The sequence below is a fragment of the Chinchilla lanigera genome, unplaced genomic scaffold (assembly GCF_000276665.1).
Source record: "Chinchilla lanigera isolate Chin_1 unplaced genomic scaffold, ChiLan1.0 scaffold00048, whole genome shotgun sequence".
Lineage (NCBI taxonomy): Eukaryota > Metazoa > Chordata > Mammalia > Rodentia > Chinchillidae > Chinchilla > Chinchilla lanigera.
The window spans coordinates 16,718,458-16,730,628 of NW_004955449.1; the positions used below are offsets into that span (position 1 = coordinate 16,718,458).

At 36.7% G+C, this 12,171-nt stretch overlaps 1 protein-coding gene across 2 annotated transcripts in view; it reads right to left on the bottom strand.

Annotated features, from left to right (window-relative positions):
* Positions 1-12,171, bottom strand: part of Gpd2 (glycerol-3-phosphate dehydrogenase 2 (mitochondrial)) — a 108,330-nt gene that overhangs the window by 22,603 nt on the left and 73,556 nt on the right. For both annotated transcript variants that reach the window (XM_005393415.2, XM_005393414.2), the window contains exon 9: positions 8,767-8,960. In XM_005393415.2, the coding sequence (XP_005393472.1) occupies positions 8,767-8,960 (194 nt within the window). The remainder of the gene's footprint in view (positions 1-8,766; positions 8,961-12,171) is intronic.

Below are 12,171 nucleotides of genomic sequence, written 5' to 3' on the forward strand. Positions count from 1 at the left end.
GATGGTGGCAAAACTGGGTATCTACATACCAAAGATTGAACCTAAACTTGTATCTCTTACCATGCACTGAACAAAAATCAAAATGGATCAAAGATTCAAATATTAAAACAGGACAGGCGTGGTGGCACATGCCTGTAATCCCAGCACTTGGGAGGCTGAGGCAGGATCATTGTGAGTTCAAGACCAGCCTGGGCTACAAAGTGAGCTCAAGGCCAGCCTGAACTGCATAGCGAGATCCTGTCTCAAAAAGAAAAAAAAAACAATCAAATATTAAAACAGAGACAATCTGCTTTAAGACAATGTAAGTAAAACTCTTCAAGATTTTGGTATAGGCAAAATCTTTCTGAACAGAACCCAAATTGCACAAGAAATAATACCAGGAACCAACAAACTGAATCATATCAAATTAAAAAGCTGCTCCACAGCAAAGGAAACCACCACCAGAGTGAAGAGGTGATCTACAGAATGTGAAAAAAATTTGTGACCTACTCCTCAAAGGACTAATATCTAGAATATATAAAGAACTCAAAAATATTAGAGCTCCCCAAATTTAAAGACCAAATCAAAAAATAGGCATCTGTAATGAGCAGAGACTTCTCAAATGGAGAAGGACAAACTGGCAATAAACAAATGAAAAATGTTCAATATCATTGGTCACTGAAGAAATGCAAATTAAAACAGCACAGATTCCATTCCACTTCAGAGAAGATAGCTATCATCAAGAAATGATTTTCAATGCTGGAAAAGGCTACACAGAAAAAGGAACCCTTCTTTGTTACTGGTGGGAGCATAAACTGATGCAAAACCATTATGGAAATTCCTCAAAAAACTAAATACAGAAATTCCATTTGACCCAATTATTCCTCTCTTAGGTATCTTTCTAAGCATTAAAGACATTATAATACAGTGATACATGCACTATTTATAGCAGCACAATTCATAATAGCTATATCTTGGAAGCAGCCTATATCACCTGTATAACAGATGAAAGTATAAAGGAAATGTGGTATTTATACACAATGGAGTACTACTCTGCCATGAAGAAGAATAAATTTGAGTCATTTGTAGGAAAAAGGGTGCATGTTGAAACCATAATGCTAAGTGAAGTAAGTCAGATTCAGAAGCTTAAATATCTCGTGGTTTCTCTTATATGTGCAAAATAAGAGACAACAGAGGAAAAGAGTTATTATAGTCTAGCATGGCCAATGTATCTAAAAGTATACCTTGATTTTCTATTGTCTTATATGGTTTACATATATGTTTTTAGCCTGTCAACCTACTACTAAACTGTGTTTATAATAGTTAACATGACAAAGACTTATAATAAAAGAAATTTAAATGAGAAAAAAAGAATTGAAATACGTTATGTACATTTACCAATTTCCCACAATGAATGTTATCATTAAGTACTATAAATATGGACTAAAAATTTTTTTTAATTGGGCATTTTCTTCTCTAGTATTTAAGTAGCATCAATTCTGAGAAGCATAACAGTCCCAAAGATATTTCTACAGTGATAGGAAGGTTGTATATTAATACTGTCCAGTTTGCTAGCTATTGATGGCAGGTAGCTATAAGCCCTCAAAACGTTATTCACACGACTGAAGAAGAACTGAATTTCCAATTTTATTTAACTTTAACTAATTTAAAGAAGCACAATATCCAATCATTACCACACAGCACAGGGCAATCCTAGAGTAAAAAGCCTCCAAACAAAAGGGGGTGAGCCTTGTTCTGGGAGATCACCACTTTGGTTACTGACACCATGGCCATCTGGCCCACATCTGTAGTAGAGCATACTGCCACTGAAACCTGACTATCTGCTTTGCTCATGAGAATTAAATCTGCTGTAATAGCAAACATTTTCTGTTCTCTATGTTTCATGTATGTCAGTTCAAAGCATCCTCCTTGCTTACTAATCTCATGAGTTCAAACATATAAAAGATACAGTGGTAACATGGCTCACGTACTTAATTTGTTCCACGATTTTGGAAAAGACAGTCATATTTGTGTTTGTGTGGGCAAGATGGTTGTAGTCGTATTTGTTACCCGATGTAGAGTTTGCAAAGAAAAATGAAATTCTGCCAAATGCTTTGAGAACCAAATTGTTTGCAAACAAAAAACATTTGTGAACTGAGGTACCACTGTACTCTTAATCCATTAAGTATTCCTGCCCTCAAATTTTTACCCAGAAAACTGTACCACACAAACTGTAGGTGAGAGTAAGTCACTAACAGAAGCCACTCTTAACTCTTTCTGGTGAAATATATGAAGAAAATAATATAATTTGGGGTGTTTATGCTTCAGAGCTCATAAATTCACCTTTTTTTCTGGTTCCCAAACTGCCAAGGTAACTAAAATAGATTTCATTGCTGTTTCATCTCTCTCACTCTGCTGAGAGTCTTCAAGGTCCCTTCTAATGCCAGTTAATTCTTAACATCCCAAACACTGTATCATGTGAAGTCATATAGTTATCAGTAAATATTAAGTGAAGTATTAAAACATACTCTGAACTTTTTGGGTCAAACTATAAGAAATGATACTGCAAAATCAAAAGCAAGGACACTTGGTTCTCTGAGCCAATGAGCAAAGCTTTATGTAAGGGTTCTGACTGTGATGTTAGACAACTGGATCTTCTCTTTATTTTGTTTTGTTGTGTCTTTTCATGAAAATGGGTCTCACTATGCAGTTCAGGCTGGCCTTGAACTCACTTATGTAGCCCAGGCTGGCCTTGAACATGCAATGATCCTCTTGCCTCAGCCTTCCAAGTGCTGGGATTACAGGTGTGAACCACCATGCCCGGCAACTGGATCTCCTCTTTCAAAATCACTGAGTACTATAAATAAAAACCAAAGGAAGCAAAACTACTATTAGTTAAAGTTTAAAAATCCATTAATAAAGGCTATTTATTAGAGTGGCTCACCCAGATGGCACCAAGTTGAGCTTTTCAGATGCCAATTTCCAAGATGTCAGGGAAGAGGGGACAAAAACCAGGGAGTACCTCCAACATGTACAAAAGTACTTGGCAATATTTTCAAAAGGTAGTGAGAAAGTAAAACAAGCCTTCTATCATTACGTTTAAAAACAATTTTTGTTACATCCTTCACAAATAACTCACTCAGGTTTTACTACATGTAAGATGTAAGGAATAAAGTGACTATAAATAGTAAAGTTGGACAGACATTTTTCATAGTTGGAAAAAACTAAGCATGCCCGGGCGTGGTGGTGCATGCCTGTAATCCCAGCACTCAGGAGACTGAGGCAGGAGGATCATTGCGAGTTTGAGACCAGCCTGGGCTACAAAGTGAGCTCAAGGCCAGTCTGAACTGCACAGTGAGATCCTGTCTCAAAAAAGCAAACAAACAAAAAAAAACAACTAAGCATGATATGATTGTCTGAAATTAGAATTAATTATTTTTATTCTTTCCTAATTGGCAAAGCAAGTATTTGTTTTAAAAATTAAAGTAAGTGAAGCCCAGAGGAAATGACTATTAAGAGCTGAATGTGTGGTTTTACTTCACATGGGTTAGATAGGCATACGTTTTGGGGTGTTCTTTCTCATGTTTACCTCTTTCAAAAAAATCAGTAAGAGCCATGTGAAAATATCTAAATGAACACAAGGGAAATAGTGTCAGAAATCAATACTTCTCTACCATCATGTTTAACCTGCTGAAATGAAGTGTTCATCACAGAAATAAGATACCGTATTACATTTATAAACTAATGCAACTAGCAAAAGCAAAGCACATGACACTATAATTAAACAGCTGGAAGACGTCCAAGCCTGTGTAAGTTGATAACCCTGGTACAGTCCTTGGCAGTGAAAAGGCAAGTCTGCAGTGAGTTGATATGGCCAGCTCAGTTGTTAACTGAATAACAGGCAATCTATAAACACCACTAACTGCATATGTGAAAACCTGTGTACCAGTAGAGATGCTCTGGAAAAGCGCTCCAGAAAAACTACATGGACAGAGCACTCGTCAAATCTCCGTCTCCCTCAATCGAGTTAAGTCACAACTTAGTTTCACCGCTGCTTCCTTCTGATTAACCTCTACACAGCAGACTTAATGATACATTTTTCAAAAGATCATCTTTCTTCCTAACTCAGTACAAACTGCAGAACTATCAATTATCCATTTCATAAAAGAACAAACAAGTAATCTAGAAAATTCAGCCTGTGAATAGGAAGCTTTCTAAATTGTAAAAGAAGACTTACATGGTCTTATTCCCAACAGGCAAAATGCTTTTCAGAATTGCTCCAACGCATTTTGCAGAAGTGTGGCAGCTGCTGTGAACAGCATGGAGTGTTAAGATTTGACACTTTTTTTTTTCTCTTAGGATATAGCCATTTGGGGAGGCTCAGAAGCTGCTGTAAGAATTATACTTATCCATTTAATAAATCATTTTAAAATGATTATTTCAACCCTGCCTGAATACAAAACATTTCAAAACTGTTGCTCTAGGACCTAAACCAAACTTTTTATTTTTCAGTCTGTGGATAAAACTGGTTGACCCAGGAGATTAGCTATAAGACATGAAACCTCCCATAGTTTAACATTCAAATCCAAATAAAGCCAGGGGAGAGTAAAGGTCACTGTCATTCTAGAGGTGTCTAGCAGCTTCCACGAAATGAATTGATAGACTAATTCACTCCCTAGTGGATCACACTGTGAAACCCAGAACTACTAATCAGAATACTATGCAGTATTTAGAAGGATGTATTACAGGCAGACTGACTTATTCTCAATCAAGCGCTAATGCTAACTAGCTATGGGCAAGAAATTTAACAGTATTATTGGGCCTCAGTTCCTTCAACAATTGTGGGAAAAATAAGCTTCTTAATGTTCCTACAAAGAATCAAAAGGCTTATATAGGCAATATGCTTGCAGCACAGTGTCTAGCATAAAAAATGCTAAATGACAGTTTTAAAAATAAGGCCTACAAATGTAAATATTAAAATGTGTGGTAACAGCACGTAAGCAAATGACTAAATGGTGCCCAAACCTGAGTTTCTCTCATACCTTTCGTTAGTACAGAAGAATATTGGGTTTCAACAAAATTCTCTGGGAAAAATACAAACACAAATATCCTCATTTTAAGATATAGAATACTTTAGCTGATACTTTACCAAGCTCGAGGGTAACTACTTAAATATGAGGACTCTGTCAACTAGAAATGAGGATTGAAACAAATATAAAGAATCACTGTTAATTAATAACTTTTAAAAGCATAAGACTATAAGTAGGAAAGATGTGCTAGATGGTGCACAGGTGAAAAAAAATGCAGCCTATGACAGACATGTCACCTCTGCTTTCACCCTGCATATGTGCTCCTTGGAAGATTCTTACTCTCAAGATGTCCCCCGGCCATCAGGGGAAAGGTCTGAGCTGTCATATGTAGATGTCAATTGCAAACCACTTCTACCAAATATCAGAATGAACAATAACATCATTAGTTTCCTCATTCCGTGACAACCAAAAGGTGTGTCAACTGAGAAAGCTTTCACGGGCCAATCAAGCATTGCCAAGTCTTCTCTGTACTTATAGGCAAAACAAAAGGGATTCAGGGTCTGTTACAACTTAAGGCTTGTTTCTCTCGTACAGATTCCCACCCACGACATGGCACAGAGGCTTCCCAGAACCCACAAGTGCTTCCAGCAACATCCAGCCTCTCAGCGTAAGCGGTGAGATTTCCATCCTTCCTGCATTTGAACTTCAAGATTTTAGAAACTGTCAACAATAAAGCTCTCTGCTCTTGAATTAATTTTATGCTCTGCTCCAACAATCTAACCTTCTTAAGGGTACTTTTAAAAGATTATACACAGGTAAATGTGAAATGAAGGTAGTAGGATTCATTATTAATAATAAATACACTGAAATAGAATCATACCAAGATACTGAAATTCCTCCTGGATTTTAAAAGGAAAAATAAAGTATAAAACTAAAATTGCAGTGAGGTTGGAGTATTTTAATATGGAATATTTAATACGATGGTACATGCCCAGCTACTCAGGAGGCTGAGGAAAAAGGGTGGTGAAAACAAGGCAAGCCTGGGAAACACAAGAAATGTCATTAATAATAAGAAGAAGAATAAAAGCCTCAATGAATGTAATCATTATGTACTGCAAACATATATTAATAAAAAATAAGAAAAAAAGCTATGTAGATTTCCATTATATTTATTCAATATTTATACTACTGTTATAGATATCCAAAGACATTACTGAGAATGAAATTATATCCATTTTCTTTCTCAGATTACAAGCAAGAAAATATGGATTAATCAATTAAACTAAGAGTAATTTGAACCATTTTTCAAAGCAGTTTGTTTGTTAATATGTGATCACAATGAAAAAAAAAATCCTTTAGGGAAAAAGAGTTCATAGATGCTAATGAGTTGCATCCAGCTAGTATCTGTGTGTCTGTCATGGAAATCAATATTGAAGATTGCTGACAAAAAAGATAAAGCTATTTTTCAAAACCTAAAACTTATCCGCTTTTAGATTTTCAAACTGCTACTAGTATCAAAAATATTGAAAGCATCTATAACTGACATTTTTAACTCAAAACAATCATGAATAGCATGCCAGTTAGATCATAAACTTTGTAGATGAAAAAAGATTCATTACCCTCAAGGAGCTCTGAGACTACATCTTAGACTATTACCTAGAAAACGTAATGTTATGATGTAATGGCAGTGTAACCAGTGTGACTCCACAGGAATGCAAAAGACAGGTGGTTTATGACATATAAGTTTCTAAAGTATAAATATTTTGCCAAGATGAGTATTGCCAGAAAGGAGATCCCAGAGCAAGGCTTCAACAAAAATAAGACATGAATGTTTAAAAGTATATGGCTTGATTTGGAAATGATAATAGAATAAACATACCATAAAAATGCAGAGAGGAAGTAAATATAAAAGACAGTTATGAAAAGCCTTTTGTTCAATATAAGAGAGCTAATAATTATTCCTAAAGTCAATGAGGAAACACCCAAGGAATATTTTTGTGCAAGAAAATGATGAGGAGTATTGAGTTTTAGACAGCAAGTTCTGATGGCAGCAAGTTCTAGATGGATAGAAACCCGACACTGAGAGCCCCTTTAGGAGGCCGATGAAATTGTCCAAGTAAGAAATGATGTGGGTGCGCACCCAGGCAATGAAGTGGGAAGTGATCTGTGTGTTATCTTCAAAGTGGGCACAGATAAAAACTAGACTGATACAGAATGAAAAAAGAAAAGAGGAAAAGGAGAGTGGACAGGGGAGAGGAGAGGAGAAGGGAGAGGGGAGACGGGAGAGGAGAGAGGAGGGGAGAGGAGAGAAGAGGAGAGGGGGGAGGAGAGAAGAGGAGAGGAGAGGAGAGAGGGGAGAGGGGAGAGGGAAAGAAGAGGAGAGGAGAGAGGGCAGAGAAGAGGGGAGAAGGGAGAGGGGAGAGAAGAGAAGAGAGGAGAGGAGAGGAGAGGAGAGGAGAAGAGAGGAGAGGAGGATAGAGGAGAGGAGAGGAGGATAGAGGAGAGGAGAGGAGAAGCATTCCATTTCTAGCTCGGATGACATGGTAGCTGTTGAGGCTGGTAACTAAGAAGGGAAATACAGAAGGATAATGTTGGGAAACTTCTAGGGATTACGCTGGTTAAAAACTTCATTATATAAGTATTGGAAAAAATGCCACGACATCCAAGTTACAATGCACAGATAAGATTTGGAAAGAAGTAACCTTTTGCTTCACTGTACTTTCCACATGGTAATGGACTGGTATGATTTGCATATTATTAGTTGGTATAAGTTTACTTGCTAGAAGTATGGCCCACACTGCAACAGTATCAAAAGGTAGTGGGAGATGGGGCCTAGTGCAAGACGGTTATACCATGACCACCTCATGATTAATGCTCGTTTCACAGTGACTTAGGTCTCCCAACCCAGGGAGCTCCAGAGAACATGCTGTCATAAATCAGTAAGCCTGGCCCATCCCCAGTCTCTTGCTGCCTCCCTTCCTTTGCCCTCTCACACTTTCTTATACATACTCCCACCATGTGATGCTACCATGTTGTGTACAGCCAAGAGGCCCTCGCCAGAGCCAAAACAGATGGGACTGCCTGTAGATCATCTGGTTCCAAAGCTGTAAGCTGAACAAACTCTTTTCTTTACAAAAGCACCCCATCTCAGGTATTTTCTTATATCAATACTAAATGGAAGAAGCTATAGAACATTCAACTTCTTACGCCATTCACCTCTATGTTCTCATTTTTTTGCTGAATTATTTCCTATGGCTTTCCTATACCTGTAAATCAGTCCTCCCAAACTTTAAAGCAAATAGTGATGCAAATACTTCCTACTCCTCTGATAGAGGAGGTTGTGTGGGACACTTCAAACTTGCCTTTAGATATTATCATAAATGCCCTGTGTGAGTTTCTTCTGGATGCAGAAAGTAGAGAAGAAAATGCAGGTCCTTTGAATTGTGTTGTAATTTGGCCTGTATAAATCTAGAAGTGGGCAGCACAAAACAGTGCTAGCAGGCCAGGTGTAAAGATAAGGAAGAATGGAAATAAGATGACTCCAGTGAGAGCTGGAAACGTTCGGGCAATAGGAAAAAGGAGAACAAGCATGAAAATGATTGAAGTATGTTATGTGGGTGTACAAATCTGCCAAAATTAAATCTCTTTATAACCAATAAAAACTGTACAACCAGTGAAAATAAAGATTAGCAAATAGAAAAAAAACAAATTTTTACCAAAAACTGGAGGGGCAAGATTAAAGGAATGTTTCCATTACCTTCAACATCACAGCTTAGGTAGTTACGCACTTCATTTAAGATGAAGTTGATGTCTTCTTCTGAAGGGATAGGGTGATGTGTAATATCAGTTGGAGAATCAGTAGTGCCAGCAATAGTCATCTTCTGCCAGGGTAAGAAGAAAATAACTCGCCCATCACTGGTGGCTGGGTCAAGCAATCCCATGCTCTCAGGGCTAAGGTAAAAAGAAATTTAGTTCTGAAATTAGCATAAGTTTTAATGTTAATTTGCACTCAAAAAACTATTTTATTTGCTAATGGTCAAATAAGCAAACAAGGGAAACATAAACTACTACTTTACTGCCCTTTCCCTAATCCAGAAATTCATGAAAGAAAAAATATTTTTGGCCCAAAACAGGTACCGTACAAATGTGATAATAATATTATTCTGCAGCAGAACCACCCTCCCACCTCAACACTCCAAGTTTAATTAACTTCCAATTGTTTTGGTTTTTATACCATTCACATCAGATAATGTCAGGGAGATAAATGCCTATAACCTCTTTTACTGTGGTCAATGAGAGACAGATAGGCCTTCAACCTCCTTCCAAGTCTACGAAAAGTATTTTCCTGAACATTTGACATTTGGCACATCTTTCAGTAGAAGGCCTCAGAAGTACATGAGAAAGTAGTTAAACTTTCTAGAACTAAAATGTAATCATAAAGTTCTTTACTCCTTTGTGCTAAGATGAACTTGTACCACTTCAAATATGAGATTTCTTACCTTATTTCAAGGTTACGGAAATCTCAAGAAGTGCATTCAGGAAAAAAAAAGAGCTTCTTTTTTACTACTGCCTGAATAATAATGTCCCAGAACAGTTCAAAGGGAAAGGAACTCCTTAGCAAAGAAAAGTTTTTAAATAGAAAACACTAGTACATTCTGCTATTAAATGAAGGTGCAAGCTGCCTATTCCGAAAGTTACATAAAAATCTTAGAAATATTAGGCAAGAATTTTCACTGACACATAGTGAATAATATAAACACCAAATATAAAACTCATTTGAAAGAACAGACAACTATAAATAAACATTAACAAAAGCTGCCATATTTATCACTAGAAACTATTGTTTTAATACAGTCATTAGCTATGAAAAGAAATTTGGAGATGTTAAAGGGGTGGGAAGAAGCTGAAAGTGCTGTATTCAAATAGAGCACAAAAGATCAGATAGCAATTTGACTGAATTCACATATAAATGCCAAGCGGAAAATACTTTGTATAATATTTTTAGCTTCGATTAATATAGTTTCTTAAACAGAAAACACATTCTATTTGGTTTGAACAAATTTCAAGAAATCCCTCTTAAAAAACACAAATTCTGAGAGCACAGAGGAGTCACGCACAGTGGTGTCTGCCTATTATCACAGCACTTGCGTGGCTGAGGCCAGCAAATTGTAAATTCAAAGCCACCCCAGGCTATATAATAAGCTCAAGCCCAGCCGGGACTACCTACAAAGATCTAGTCTACAAATTCCCCCACATACCAAAAACAAATAAATAAAAAATTAAAAAGCATACAATCAACTTTTTATTATTCCCTTAAAATTTTTAAAGACGTATCAAATGTGTAAGAATGAGAGGTTCACAGCTGTTTAAAACCAAATCCAAAGTATCTTTATACAAAAAAGAAAACCACAGTCAGCTTAGCTAGTGCATCTCCTTTACATAAACTACAGGAAGTGCTACAGTCTTCCTCTTCAATGAAGCCTCCATCCCCATGACATGCCTCTTATGTTCCTCAGCCTTTGCGAAAGAAATCACTGCCCATTCCCTACTAGAGACACAGGAGAGAGGCACAGCACTTTGCAAACCTAAAAAGCACCACTGGCACAGGTCAACCACTTAGATCTTCAGCAGAGATTCCCACCTTCACTCAGGGTTACTTAGAGAAAATTACTTTTACTCTAAAACACTGAAAACTAGGAGGATTGAGTATTTTTGGTCTCTAAATATGACAATACACATTTTTTCTTTGTATTTGTCACAAAACTACAAAAGTCTTAAAGTAGTTAATCATAAATTATATAAGCACTTTTGGGGGGGCAGTGCTAGAGAATGAATACATATGTGGGCACTATATCACTGACCTACATCCCCAGACACCTGTGTTTTTTTGAAACAAAGTCTCACTAAGTTGCCTTGGATGGGCTCAAACTTATAATCTTCATGCCTGAAACTACCTCAATGCTGGGATTATACGTAAGCATGGTTTTATCCCAAATTGATATGTCCTTAGGTTAAATCGGTCACATCAGAATTGGAATTAATGCACCCAGAGTTCAAGCATTCAATCTCATGATCAGTATTTTATTGAAACAAAATTCCAAATTTTAACATTGAGAAATTATATGCTGACACATTTTATGTCCAACTATTCTCATGGGCCAAATACATACTCCTGAAATAATCAACCTGATAAATTAAGCATCAAATTATAATATTCAGCAAACTAGGCAGGAAATATAGTTAGAAATGCATAACTAGTGAATCCTTTAAAAACTGGCAATGCAATAAAAGTAGTTTGAAAGGGTGAAGGTGATGGTTACCAGCACACACATAACTGGAGCCCGTAGAGAATCAGCTGCTTGAGTGAAGACATATGTGCCAAACATGAAATTAACAAGCACAGAGGGACGACAAAGCCATCAACTAATGATATAAAATTTTAAGAAGCCAGTTGGAAATATCTTCCATCAGTTCTAAATTACCTAATTCATACTTGCCATGAAGGAAAAGTTTGTTTTCTTATGAAGGATTAATTCTGCAAGGTCACACCAACATCTAACTGTGGATATCAACTACAGTGATCGCTGTACAATGCAGTGTGGCATAGGTCTCCTCAACCCATGTGATTCATGTAACATGAAGAAGAAACGCTTGCTAATTTATGTGTGCATCTAGGATGAAAGGTAATGAGCTTTTTTCTCATGCAGACCATTGCTTTCCTGAAGTACCCTTAGTTAAACTGAAATCAATTTATTGTTAACTACTTAGCAATCAGCATTACAGCTAACAGTATGTACACACATTATAGGAAAAAAATTGACCTCTTGTCAGTAGTAAAAATCATCAGTGCACTAGACAGAGCAGATGATTATTTTCATGTATTTCAGTCACTTGCTATATACTATAGCTATTTTTGGAAGAACATCTAGCCATAATTCTGATGGAAATTCCAGATTTGTTCTTAATATAAACTGAAGTGTGGCTGTAAAAAAATTGTTTGTTGGGTTTTCTAACATTAAAACAATTCTTCTTGCCTTAACAAAATAGACATTTGTGCAAGTAAAAGCAAACATTTTACAAGGAATTGGAAGGGTTAGTGATTATCAGAAAACAACTACGGCGAGGTGGTAGGAAAGCAGGGAGGCTTTCACTGTCATTCTCT